Here is a 14,284-nt window from a genome sequence, read left to right on the forward strand (position 1 = left end):
CAAGCAATAAAGTCAAGTTAATTTAACTTTCATATCACCAGATTTAATCATCCCATCTAAAATAAACTCCTCTGGGGTGCCTGTGAAGAAAGGCAAACACTTGAGAATCAGTAACATACTATACTATACATACTATAGTATAGCCATAAATCCACAGTTGTATAGGAAGTTGTGTCATAAACTCAAACCTAATTTCTGGGAACACTTTGTCACTGGCTGCTTGTTCAGTGACTTTTGAGTATACAGGTTGTACAGGAGTCTTAGCTTTGATAGAGTTTCTGTTGTTTGGGTCTAAGGTTTGCGTGAACCGGCTTGACTGCTAATGCCAGCTTTACGGCCAATGGTTAGCAAACCTTTACCCTTATTCATTTTCGCCCATTGTTCCAGAGGCGCTCAAATTCAGATGAATTAATGTATGGTTAAATGTAATGATGCTGTGTGTACTGGCCCCAGTGGATACTTGGGAACAGTTTGGCATTTATTTTCTTTCATGCTTAGAGTAACATTAGAATATTGTCGTCTTTTGTTGGTTTTGTTTGATGAGCGTAGCAATAAAACTGGTGACAGGTCCTGTTCAGAGTTCTCAAATCAAACTTAAAATAGAATAATAATAATGAAAGGCAACCTTAAAGGGGAACTGCTGTTTTTTTACAACCTGGACCTTATTTCTGGCATGAAATATGATCGCTTACTCACCCATATAATTTTTGTGTAATTTGTAGTCAGTCGGGAGATATTTAGATCCACGTATATCCATACAGTGGGAGTGACTGAAGCACCGAAACGCAGCCTCTACATAACGCATTATCTGCCGCAAAACTTGCAGGTCAATCTACAAGCCCCGGATGATGATAACAGGTAACTCCAGACTCAACAGGGAATAGCACTAGCGTACGATAACAAAATATTGATGAAATGAACGAGTTTCGTGGCAGATAATGCGTTATTTAGGGGCTGCATTTCGGTGCCCCAGTCACTCCCACTATATGGGTATACGCTGAGTCGCTTATCTCCCAAACGACTGCAAATTACACAAAAGTTATATGGGTGAGTAAATGATAGTATCTTATGCCAGAAATAAGGTCCAGATTGTAAAAAACAGTAGTTCCCCTTTAACATTTCATTTTAACATATGTTATATATCTGAGCTTTGGACAGAGCCATGATTAAAACATTTTCTATGTGTAACTGTGCGTAAGAATGCACAATAAATCAGGGCCTCAATAGTGTGAGATCAAGCTTTAATTTTCAATCACTCTTTAAGTAAACTCCTTGACACCGTTGCTGGATTTCAACAAAACCTTTTTAATTTCACCGGTACAGTTTATAAAATCAGCGAGTCTGCTTTGATGCCAACTTAAACATGGTGATTTGTGTTTGTGTATCCATGGTGGGACTGTGTGTATAGAGTGTGCTGTGCGTGTGTGTTTGTACAAGTGTTGTCTGTCTGTGTGTGTGTGCGTGAGAGAGAGAGATTGGTTGATAAGGCAACATGCAGTCATCAGTTTCCATTGGCCTCAAAGTAAAAACACACAAACTTGCTCTAGACACAAACACAAACACACACACTTTGCTGGCTGAACCTGTCCTATGTCAATACACACGCATATGCACACACGTACAGTACACACAGACACACACACACGCACACTGATGCTGAGCAGACAAGAAGAGAGAGGTGGCATGACACTGAGGAATCATCTGATTCAGACAGGTGATGGTGGGAGCTTCAGAGCAGCCAGAGTCGCAGTGGTTAGTGTGAAATAAAAAGTGTCCTAACAAAAACAAACACAACAACTACAAATCCCAGAATTCAAGCTAGACACAGAATTACACACAAAGCTGATCTACATTCATTTTGATCCTTGACACTGATTCTTTCTTTGAATAAATGTGTTAAATAAGTGACTGACTAATGTCCAAACCAGTTCCACAAAGACTCAATAGCAACCAAGATGTTCCTTGAATGAACATTTTAACTCCTTAAATCCAGTTTTTCATTTTAATGTCCCTTTTATTTTGCCATATTTTCTGCATCATCTTGTTCTAACTTTGGCTGGCTTTCAGACATCGACACTGAGATTCGTTCTTTTAATGAGTTCGAACCTTCCTTTCAAAAATATTCTTGTTTTCTTGTGCACCATTTTAAACAGCATTTGGATTATTTGGAAACTTTAGGATCCATACCGGTAGAATGTGGAATAAAAGTTTGTTGCACCTGAAGATGTCAATCAGCTTCCGTCTACACTCTACGTGGATATGATCTTGCCATGCAGACCGGTTTCACAAAAGCGACCACACAAGAACTAACTTCTATCTTTTAATAAATGTTCTATTGAATCACGGATGTCTCAAATAGCTAATGTACCAACTGCTTGTTGGCATGAAAACCAGTTTTACAAAGACTAAAGAGCAACAGATTGGCTCCTTGAATTAACATTTTGATCCCTATATGTATTTTCCGTATCAGCTTGCCCTCACTCTTCATTTGGAACGTCAGATTGAAACACAGGTTTCTGTGTGTTGGAGCTTAGGATGTGAATCAGCTTCTTTATTTCTAAAAGCTGTCCGTACATATTACTGTCCTCCAAAACTTTATTTCTTCTTTTTTGATGGTTGAAGAGGGCTGAGTTGTTTCCATGAAACTGAATTTAACAGTTTGATGATCAGAATCTGTGCGTTGACGGACTGACTGTTAAACTCTTGGATAATGTGATCTTGAGATGCAAACCAGTTCCACAAAAGGCGATCATGTTTCCTGGAATTAACTTTTGTTCTATTGAATCACGGACGTCTCAAAAAGCTAATGTCGCAACTGCATGTTCGCATGAAAACCAGTTTCACAAAGACTAAAGAGCAACAGATTGGCTCCTTGAATGAACATTTCACCCTTGAATGAACATTTTGATCCCCTAATGTTTTTCATTTTAAATATATCATTAGAGTCTGTGCGTTGACAATATGACTGGTACACTCTTGTGAACTTGCAATGCCAACTAGTTCCACATAGACTACTACGCAACTACAAAAGGACAAGAGGTGATCATTGTTCCTCCTTGAACATTTTTAACCCCTTATCCCCAGTTTTTCATTTCAAGGTCCCTGTTAATTTGATATATTTACTGTATCAGCTTGTCCATCATGGTTAATAAAAGTTTACACTAAAGATTTCTATCAGAATTTAAAATTTATGTTTGTGTTTTTGAGGTAAAGATGACAATCAGTACCTAAAAGTTGTCCACACACATTATCGTCCACCAAGATGGGGAGTTGTCTTTCTTCTCATTTGTTGAATTTAACTATTTAGTGAATCAGAATCTGAGTTTGACGGTCAGCCTTCAGGCTTGCTCTGGGGGTTTCAGGCCGAGTTTTATAAAGCGTCTTGAGACGATTTGTATTGTTATTGACGCTATATAAATAAAATTGAATTGAATTGAATTGATTGTTAGTCTCTGTTAATTCATTCATAGTCAATATGATCTCACTGATTTTGAAACATCTCTTCCGTTCTCATGCATCACATTGACACAATTCAAGCCGCTAACAGCTGAGCTAAATACGCACTGTGTATTGCTTCCAGTGTAATGACCTTGTTTCTAAATGCTGAGGCGGACACACACACACACTAAGCCATACCAAGCTACACCGGGCAGTTGCTACTGCTACTATGGTTAACAACACGTGACAAGTCATTCTACACATCTGTTTCATGCAGTCTACTGGAACTAACTACGGCACACGCCACAGAGTCGCATCTGTCTTCGGCGGACGACCCCCCCCGCGCAAGCCTCTGGAGATTTGTTTCACACGACGGCAGCTACGCATCATGCACACACATATTACGAGCTAACATGGAGACACTGACTGCAGCTCACGCACCTTCACATGCCCTGCTTCAGTCACACAGTGATGCTATTGTTACTCATGAGGAATGTAGAGGCTTAACCGTATGAACACACCTAAAACTCCATTTTCGAACAGTCACTCATTTGCCCATTGTGTGGTGCATTTACTGAATGTACTGTATGTGAGTTACTCATGCATGTGCAAGGTGTGACTCTTTTTTTGTTCTTTTTTGTTTGTGTGAATGTGTGCGTTTGTGTGTGAGATCGGGGCAGGGTGACAACAACATCGGGAGGTTCATATCAGGACGACACTAACACGCGGGTGAGGCAGGGGAAGGGCGGGCAGTGGAGGGGAAGCTACAGGCTGCAAGAAATTGGAGGGGAGGAAAAGGGGGCGAGGGCAGGTGGCAGGGGGCTGTGATTTAGACAGCGGGAGGCGTCAGGTAGCGACGGGGCAAAGAGGTGCGAGAGAAAGAGAGAGAGGGGCTGAGGTGCAGCATCCGGAAGAGTCTGTTTTAGTTGATTTTGGTTCCGTAAAGTCACAAAAAAATATGTTGAACATCTGGGGTCTGGTACAGCGAGGCGAGAGGAAAGGCGAGGGGCTGCTGGAGAGGACGAGAAGGTCCTGAAGATGACTAATACCCCTGGATAGAAAGGAGGAAAAGATAGAAACCCAGATTAGTAGTGGAATACTTGATTGAGAGAAGGAATGAAAATAGAAATTGCCATTGAAGACGCACTCCACAGATAATTTTGTAGTTTTTGTGACACCACATTTATCTGACAGCAACTTTTCAGACAGAGCACCATCTCAGGTGTTCATGAGTTACACTTATTTTTGACCAGATTTAATTGAAATACTGCCCCGTCTTGGTTTTGCAAGACTCTGTCTATTGAATTTTGGCTTGATTGAATTTTACTTGGTACAAATGCACTCAAGTTTGCGTCACAATGACGGCTCAAAAATTGTTTTGTGTGGATATTTGATTTTTACAAAGCTCCGGAGGAAACAAAGAGAGAAAAGTAAAGTCGGTTGAATTATTATTTTTCCAAGATCTTGGGTTTTTCATTCAGAAAAATGTCAGGAAATTCCAACAGAACCAAGGAAAAGACATGGAGAGGGAGGAAAAAACTATGGTAACAATAAAATGCTGTACTTTTCCAAGATTTTGAGAAATAAGACAGAAAGTTTTGTCAGATCCTGAGACAAAAAAAAAATGAAATGAAATTTTTTTTACTTTCTACGGTGCAGAGGAAGGGACATGGACAAAACAAAACTTACAGTAAGAGAAAATAACTTTTGCACGACCTGGTAATACTTTGATTTTTTAAATAATCTGTCTATTGTGATTTAGAAATATACTCTTCATATAAAGTTTGATCACGTTCATCTGTAATCAGCTGTCACATAAAGCGAATGTAGTAAATCGTATCTTTCATTTACGTAGCGGAATAAATAATTCATGATGCAGATACCACGCCACAAAGCACAGTGTTTAAATAAATATATCAGTTATTAAATTATCAGGTTTCACTTCTGAGAACAATGAATTTAAATGCCTGGCGTGTCAGTGTCACCCATTATTTCATCTGAATGAGTTGCGGATCATAAATAATCTACTCTACTTAACCTGTTTACTTACCTCTCCTCCTTCCCCGCCCTGCTCCATTCCTCCGTACTCTCCCTGCGGAAAGAGAAAACCACAAAGACAATGAAGTACATACCAAGGACAGCTGCAGTGTTTTTTCTGGGCAAGGGATGAAAGGATGAGGTGACGGCAGGGTGGAGGGCCTCGAGTGCCAGTGGCTATCTAGCCTTTGTTTTTCTCCAGCTCTGATGTAATAAAGCGAATAAAGACAAACATGCTATGCGGTTGATCAAGTCTGATTATCATGCGTAAGCCTTCCTGAAGGGTTGGTTTGTTCATTACAGCTTTACAGAGTGGAAAACCTTCGCCTGCCAGGCTTTTGTTGCGCAGGCCGTGAGCAGTGCTAGAAGCTATTTTGGCGCATGCCATGAATTTATTTACACTGAGGGCTTCTATGATATGTCACTTAACCCTACACAGAGGAGCTGCATGGTTAGAAATGGATATTATTAGTATCATTGTTGCCTAAACCACATACGATAGTGAGCATCTAAGAGGAAAATGCAGTCTGCAACATTCAGACTAAGAACTATATTATTTTTATGCAGAATAAAGTCTTGTTATGTGATGCTAGCTCTCATCCGATGGTCCCATGAGCTGAACATTTAATTTACAAATCAGCTTCTGTTTCTCGTTTTCTCCTCCTGATGCTCACTCTTGTGTTAATAGCTAATAAACGCCAATGCAGTAAATTCAGCACACTTATTGCACGCCGCGACTGTGCTAACAAATCAGCATGCAGTATAATCCCCCTCTGTGTCTTTCCTTCACCCCAGCCCACCCCTGGATGACCTATGACCCCCACACTGCTCTGTCCCACAGGCACCTCGTATACGGGCTCCTCCTATCAGGGAAACACAAATCAGACACAAACAACGTAAACAACAACAACAACGACAAAAAAAAAAAAAAAAATGCACACAACACGGCGACAGTACACAACACAGAAGCACTGCGACGGTATTATAACAGAAGAGCCAACACACTATGAAAGAGACATGCACAAAAGACACAAATGTTACATTTAAGACCATCTAACATCCAGCAGAGAGAAGGAGAATAATTAGAATAATACAACTTTTATGACTCAAATACTCATGGTCATACTCATAAGATAAAATAAACAAATGGATTTCATCAGTTTTTAATGACATTATGAATGGCTGTTTAATTAGTTCAAAAAACAAGCAGGATAAATAATTATTAAAAAAGCAAGAATTCTTTCTCAGCTTCCAGCTCCTCTAATGTGCAGATTTCGCCTTGTTTTTATGTTATTGTACTTTGAATACTTAACTTTTTTTTTTTTTTTGGGGGGGGGGGGGGGGGGGGGGGGGGCTTGGATTATTATTTTGCTTCTATTTTAGCTTGAGCAGCATTGACAGCTGAAACACTGAAACAAATATCATCCATCGTCAGTGGATGGCAGTCATCAGTTGCCGAATCCCGTTTGTTCAGAATCGAGAAATCGGTTTTAAGCAATTTTAAAAAGCAAAAAAAAGTTCTGTCTTCATTTTACAGTAATTCCAGGTACTGCATTGCACATGTTGGTTGTCCCAAAGACAAACAGAAAGATGAGAGGTGCCCGAGCCTTTGCAGTTGCTGGCCCCCGAACTTTGGAACAACTTGCCTTTAAACATCAGGCAGGCCGACTGTCTTCCTCATTTTAGATCCTCTCTTAAAACACATTTTTTTCTCTTTGGCTTTTAACTCAGCATGAGATGTTGGTTCTTATTGTTTGATTGGTTTTACGATTTTTAATCTTGTTTCTAATTTTTTTTAAAAGTATTTTATCTATTCTCATGTCCAGCTGTGTTGTTTTTTAAAGTGCTTTATAAATAAAGATTGATCGATCACAAATCCAGTGTCTTCAGTATGCTGCAGCTCCTTCGCATGTTTTCAAGCAGGAAATGGCTTCATCTAGTGGCTGATATCAGACTAGCTGTTAAAGATCACTCCATATCACCTTCAGCCAGAACTAAAACTACTTTAATCTGCGTTTCTTCTGGTAAATCTTTTAATTTTTTTGGCGATGAAAATGTTTTTCCCTCTCAGCTGTGTGTTCTTGTCTAGATATGTGCCGCATTTGAATTGTGTCTTTTATACACTGTTGATGACTAGAGTCCACACGAGGAGCCTTCTTTTGTGGTATTCACAGTGATGATGATGATGGACGCTGAGTAAATATATTGTAATTTAGTCATATAGAAATTGGAAAGAATTCCAATAGTTTCTCTTTTCATTATGTATTTGTGTTTCCTAAATCAAGTCTTTAGGTTGTTGTGCTGTTAGCCTCTGTGTCTTCTAGAGTCTAGACCTAACGTACACTTACATTGTTTACCTTGTGTGCTACGTGCAATTACTACTACTATTTTACTGTATTACTTTTACTACTGGCTGCAGGTACAAAAATACATTTCACTGTGCATTGCACTATGTATAACTCAGTCAGTATTAATGAATGAAACCTGGCGAAACCTGTGGAAGGTGTTGGTGCAGCCCAAAGTTACCACGGCAACTGACCTGGTTGACCATCCCGGTCGACGCGGCGACGTTCTCGACTCCCTCCACTGTCGCCTGTGACACTTCGTTGGCCCCGGCAGCCGCTGTGTCTCCAACGATGTTGGCCTGATCCACGGTCCTGTTGGCCACTGAGACGACGAGAGCGGAGGACGGTTAGTGGTTGAACTGAAACACGACACTGCACACGGGTTGGTTTGTGATCTTGATGCTCTTAAACTGAGATGTGGAGCTAAGCAGACGTACATTTGCCAAAACCGACAGAGCGGCTTTTGCCCTTGAAGTATTTTTCTCTCGGAACGACTAAAAGAATCGTGTTTGGAACCACTTCAGAAAAAAAAGCATAAAATCTCCATATGTCTGGTGCCATCATTGCCAAACTGTAATGGACTCATACTTGCAAACTGAACCCAAAGACGCCACAAAAGACCCAGTAAGGCCCTGTTCAGACCAGCTATAAACATGAGTCCTCAGAGATCTGATCCAAAGTACAGGTGAGAACACGCACATGCCCAGACCACGTGGTCTGGGCTGAGCACGCCTGATTTCTGACCACATTTACGTACCACTGACTTATAATCGGACATCTGCCATGTTCATTTAGCATTCAGTTTCACATCTTGCTTTGAAAGTTAAGGAGAACTCAGGGAGAGCCTTTTAATATCCTTTGTCTTTGTAGCTGTTAACAAACTAAAAAAATAAAACTATACTTCAATCAACAACAAAGTTCTCTTGAATCTTGAGTCTTACCTCTTTATGACAAAAGCTTAAATTGTAAAATGACTTTTAACTGTCAGGTAAATACAGCAGCAGAGTACAAAGTAAAACATTTCCCACTGAGATGTAATTTAGTAGCACCAAGATAAGATTTCTGCTTCATCAGAAAGAGAAAAGACTTGATGATTGGATGAAGAATAGCTGCTTGGTTAAGTGAGACACCTTGAACCCTTCTTCCCTGTGGAGGCGTCTGGAACTGGGGAACATCTTTACTTGGAGTCTTACTGACATCTAAATCGAGCATCTCCACACAATGTTTCTGAAAACCAGAGCGGAGTCTCTAAAAACTCAGAATTTAGATGCTGGTTTTGTTCCTGATTCTCCCCTGTTCTCATCCAGAAGAGGAGATTTCATTTCATTTTTTGGGGCTAAAACATGCAGCCTTTTTTTTAGGTGTGCACCAGTAGCTCAGTGGTCGTCATCCTCCATCCTTTGCTGTCTCTCTTCGCAACAAGCCATAACTCAACAAAAAAAAAATGAAAATAAAGCTTTTCTTACCTGTGTTTACTGATGACACAACTCCCTCCTTTGTCTTACTACCTGCAGAGTGAAGGAAACAATTAGAAAGATTATGTTTCCCCTGTTGACCCATCTATCTTCTAACGTGAGCGTTACATTTTTTACAATTTCATTCATCCGTGCATGGAACTCTTACTCCTAAATGGTGAAGCAATGCATTTTAATAATAATAATGAAAAAAATCAATCAATATATGAATGGGTTTCACTGCAGTTATTAATATAACAGATGAAGTTATATAACATAGGTTCAGGAACAAGTCCACGCCTCAGTTAGTCGCCTATATAGGCACGTCCACCCCCCTACTCCCTCTGTTCTTTCTTCTCCTTTACAATCTCATTGCAAGAACCAGGGGACAAGGAACCGATGCCTCCGGAGATATGCCTCCACCCTGAATCTCACTCCCCAGGTTCCTACATCCAGACTTCAGAGGACCAACATCAGTCTCTATACCATTCTTCATCCCATCCCTTCGACACCTTCACTCCTTCATCCCTTACCCCTTCATCCCCTACCTTTTCCTCCCGTAAACCTGGTCCAAATAAACTTGTACATTCTGAGGTGTGGTCTTGTTAGTGAATATGATGTTACGTCAGATAAAATTTTCTTGTGCGTTTTCTGATAGTTGTCATGTGCTGACGCCCCTGCTGTTCACTGACATAACATTCCCGGGAGTGTCAGGTCAGCAGCTTCCACCGCTGTTTCTAAAAATACATTTTGAGACCTACTTTCAGTCCTTTCCGCGTGCCGGGTTATTTTCCCATTTCATTGTTTACAGTAAGTGCTATAAAATGACTTTGTGTTCTGTGGAATTATTAGAAAACATTCCCGAGCACAGCAGCACCTCTCTCTCTACGTTTCCCTCCCTGCTCCGTCGGCCAGCCCCGTGCTCATTACTATATGATCCCAAGCAGATTAAATTGTGGTTATATAATCTGCCAGGACGAGGGGATGCAGGGAGGGAAAGATGGAAAGGAAATAGTAGTGAGGGAGGCAGAGGGTGAGGTGAGGGGAAAGAAGCGGTGAGACACTGCTCCCTGCGTGCGGTCACACAGATGCTGTCATTTACAGCATCCTGCATCCGCCCGTCCTCTCTGCCTCCTGCTTCCCTCCATCTCTCTGCACGCTCCCCGCGGTACACGAGACACGTGCCTGAGTACTGAGCGGTACTGCAGCACAGCCCAACACACACTCGCTGCAATGACACAGCTTCTTTCTCTCAGTCGACTGTGGAAGCCCCCCCTCCTCCCCTCCTCAGCGACTGGATCTATATTTAAGCCTCCATCATACATAGTGTGTTTTAACTTCTAGAAACATTTCAGGATTAATTTTAATGTGTAAATTAAATCAAGAATTGGAATTAGTGCCAGGCGAAGGTGACCCACAGGACACCGCTGATCAAGATGCTGAAATAATCCCGATAATGAGTGCTAATCCCGATCGAAAGCGTGCACGAATAAATGAAGACTGCATGGATTATAGAGCGTTTGAACGCCTTTTCCGGTGCTGAAATAATGTATTAAAGGCGCAGAACTATGGATTTAGCCATTTTACTCCAGCTGAGGATTTGTGCTTTAGCTGTCCCGATGAGATGAAAGCTCTGAAATGTTCTGTTTCTAGAAGAAAATCTATAAATAGGGATGTTTATCATCGTGTTGCAGCAGAAAAAATGTATAAAAATGATATGCTAAATCATATGCTTACATAAAAATGCACAAAAAATTAAAAATAAGGCTATGGAAGAGAGACGATAAGCCTAAGGCCTTTCTGTGATATTAAATAAAATCACTGCTGATGGATTTTTTGACTTAAATAGAAGAAGAAAACCTTTGAATCTTTAATCAACCATCTCTGATTCCCCAAAACGCAGGAAATAAGCGCAGATGAAATAAAAGCAGATAAAACTCAACATATAACACCGATGTTTTGTGGCCAGTGACCCGTCCAGCTGCCTGTCCAGATCTGTCCCGTGTGCAAACACATGCGTCCAAACCTTGACACTGTGTACCCACATCCACATGCTGACGTATGCACTCTGCTGCAGGCAGATACAGTGGTTTATCGGCGCCATCGACCCTCCTCGCCTCACCGATCACGTCCCCTCTCTCCCTGTCCTGTTTCTGCTCCTGTGATTTTCATCTACACTTTCTCCTCCCCCCTCCCTCTCTCTCTCTCAGTTCACCTTTACTCCATCCACCTCCTTCTCTCCTTTACTTGAGCTTGTCACTAGTCTCATCCCTCCACCTCCGTCACCCCTCCGTCAAGTGTCTGCCTCGTCCTGTCCGCCCATGGATTCAAACACCACCATCTCTCTCCCCCTCTTTTCTCTCTCTTTCTGTCTTTCTCTCTGCCTTCCATCATTCTTCCATCTTTCCCTGGGGCGGGGTGAGGAGGGTGGTTAGTCATTAAAGCAACGCTCACTTGCAGGCAGTTCCTGCTGCTGCTGCTGCAACGCCACCAACTCACACTTGGATCAACACAAGGATGGAGTGAGGGGGAGGGTGGGGTTTGGGGGTGGTGGGGTGGTGGCGGGAGAGCAAATTGCTGCAGTGCTCAAGTGATCCTTGCCCTGTCTTCCTCACCCCTCCCTCCTCACTCCTTCAGCTCTCGCATACTACTTTTTCTCTTTCATCATCATCACCGTGAAGATTTCAAAGCTGCCGTGTGACTCAGTCGGAGCTCTGAAGGGACGGACTGCAGACGACGGCCTCCACTCCGCCAACTCCTCTCCCACCCTCCTACTTTTGCAGCCCCTCCTCTCTCTATCCCCCCCTCCCCCCCCACACTCTCAGGTGGCCTAAAAGCCTGGTACTTGGGGTAACCTTGAGATGTGACGCAGTTGCTGCTCAAGCTAAAATAGAAGCACCGGAAACGACAGCGAGAACACATCTGAATTACCCTCCACGTTAATTTCACAATACTCTTTGCTCATATACTTAATTCCCTACTGTTGGTTTGTTGATTTTAAGATATTTTTTTTATCATTTGCGCTTCTCAAATGTGCACCATACTGAAGTATAAGGAGGAATGTATTCTATTAAATCTAGGTCAGCTCCATTCTGTGATCAAAAATGCAGAAAGGCAGACGCTCTGGGGACTTTGCTCCATCACGGGACGTCCCTCTGCAAACCACTTCACAAGCCATTGGCTGTTACTAATGCCGGACAGGTGACGAAAGCCTGAAGCAGCACCGTCACGACACTCTGCAGTGTCCCCCTTTCTCTCTTCTCTTTCTTTTTTCTAAAATTCTTTTTTCCCCTCATCACAAACCAGTAACTGTCCCGCCACCCAGTTACAACTTTTCCAATCTGAGTCCCGACTCTATCAGCGCCTCACCCTTTCAGACCCCCCTCCCACCCGCTGCCTTGCACCAGTCCTGCAGCAGTATCTCGCCGGTGCTCACTTCATCTCCTCCTCCATTTCTTCCCCCTCTTCCTCCTCCTCCTCCTGCTCCTCTCACAAGTCCCAGACACCCATGGGACCCTAAATAAAGCGATGCAAAACCACACAAGGCAATTGCACATCCAAAAAGATTTGTGCATATTCCCCCCCAAAACATTTTTTTTTTCTGCAGATCCGCAGACCGGACGTGTTACGCACCTACATACATCACCCCTTCCTTGGTCTTGGCTGCTGCCTCCTCCATGCCGGCTTTGGTCTTCTCTGCGGCGGCCACAACCCCCTCCTTGGCCATGGAGAACCCTTTCATCAGTACATCCATCTTGGGCGACGATACTGCTGGGCTCCTCCTGCTCCAAACGGGCCTGGCTGGCTGACTGGCTGACTGGCTGGTGCTTACAGTGAGTGTGCAGAAGAGATGCTGCGAGATATCAGTATATGTGTGTGTTTGTGTGTGTGTCTGGGTGTGTGTGAGTGTGTGTGTGTGCTGGTGGCTCCTCCTCTCTTCGGTGCTACAACACAAGGCTGAGAGAAACGCACAGCAGGACTACAGCACGCAGACTGAGAGGCAAAGAGGGGGAGCAAACAGCCGGTATGCACGAGATGGAGGGAAGAGGAGGAGGAGGGGGAGGTGGAGGAGGAAGAGAGAGACGGCCCGGATGCTGCAGCATTTTCATGTCATGCAGCAACCCCGCCCCTCAACCATCCCTCCACTCTCATCCATCCTTCCTCTCACTCCACACGCTCAGCTCAGCCTCCGGCTTTCCGTTTGCATATCTTGATTGGCACGTTGCTCCGAGCACACCTTTCTAGATGCTGAGCTTGTCAGCGCTCTTACATAAGCGGCAGAGCTACGGCGCTGCAGGCGAAGAGGATTTCTTTTGCACATCATGTGTCATTTAATCTGCAATCACGTCACGCCACAGCTCATCCCAGAGATGTAATTCCTTCCCCCCTTTTGTAGTAATAACAGGACTTTTATGTTGCATATCACATTACATATGTTTTTTTTATTATTATTTGTACAGTATTGATGATGCTCATTGACCTAGAAGCCATATTAAATTAAGAGAGACAAGGAGAGTACCTGCAGCCATTTTTATTGCTGTGAGAGGAGAGAAAAGGCTTCGTCATCTCCACCTGAATGAGTCACAACCTTCCTCCTCCTCCTCCTCCTCCTCCTCCTTCTCTTTTTCCTATTTCTGCCAGACATGCTGACTCAGCAGCCCAGGGATTTTGTGATGACACTGACATGGTTTTTGTTTTAAACGTAATAAAAATGGTGGCGAGTGAAAATAAATAATTGGGGACCAAAATAAAACCTGCTGCTGAGTCATCGTATCCTTATCAGTTAGTGTACAATTCATAGAAAACAGAAGTGACAACAGGCGAGTGATGTATTTAGAACAAGGCTTTTTTTTTTTTACAAAGAGTTAGGTAGGTACCATATCTTGTTGGGCTTCAAGTGTGTGTGGTTAGACTGCCCTCTGGTGCCCATAGCACATATGGCATCATGACGCAGCATTATTGTAGGACTGTGTAAAAGATTAATCAGACTTTATAAGCCGTAAATTCAAA

General features: G+C 42.7%; 1 protein-coding gene across 1 annotated transcript; it reads right to left on the reverse strand.

The window, feature by feature from the left end:
* Window positions 1–5,215: 5,215 nt before the first annotated feature.
* sncgb (synuclein, gamma b (breast cancer-specific protein 1)) lies at window positions 5,216–13,028 on the reverse strand (the record flags this gene model as incomplete). The annotated part of the gene is made up of 5 exons (XM_084566867.1): window positions 5,216–5,530; window positions 6,321–6,338; window positions 8,015–8,142; window positions 9,287–9,324; window positions 12,904–13,028. 5 exons carry the CDS (start codon window positions 13,026–13,028, stop codon window positions 5,468–5,470), a joined length of 372 nt encoding a protein of 123 aa, XP_084422993.1. The 3' UTR covers window positions 5,216–5,467.
* Between the last annotated feature and the right edge of the window lie 1,256 nt (window positions 13,029–14,284).

Source organism: Chelon labrosus (genome assembly GCF_963514085.1).
Source record: "Chelon labrosus genome assembly, chromosome: 19".
Taxonomy (NCBI): Eukaryota; Metazoa; Chordata; class Actinopteri; order Mugiliformes; family Mugilidae; genus Chelon; species Chelon labrosus.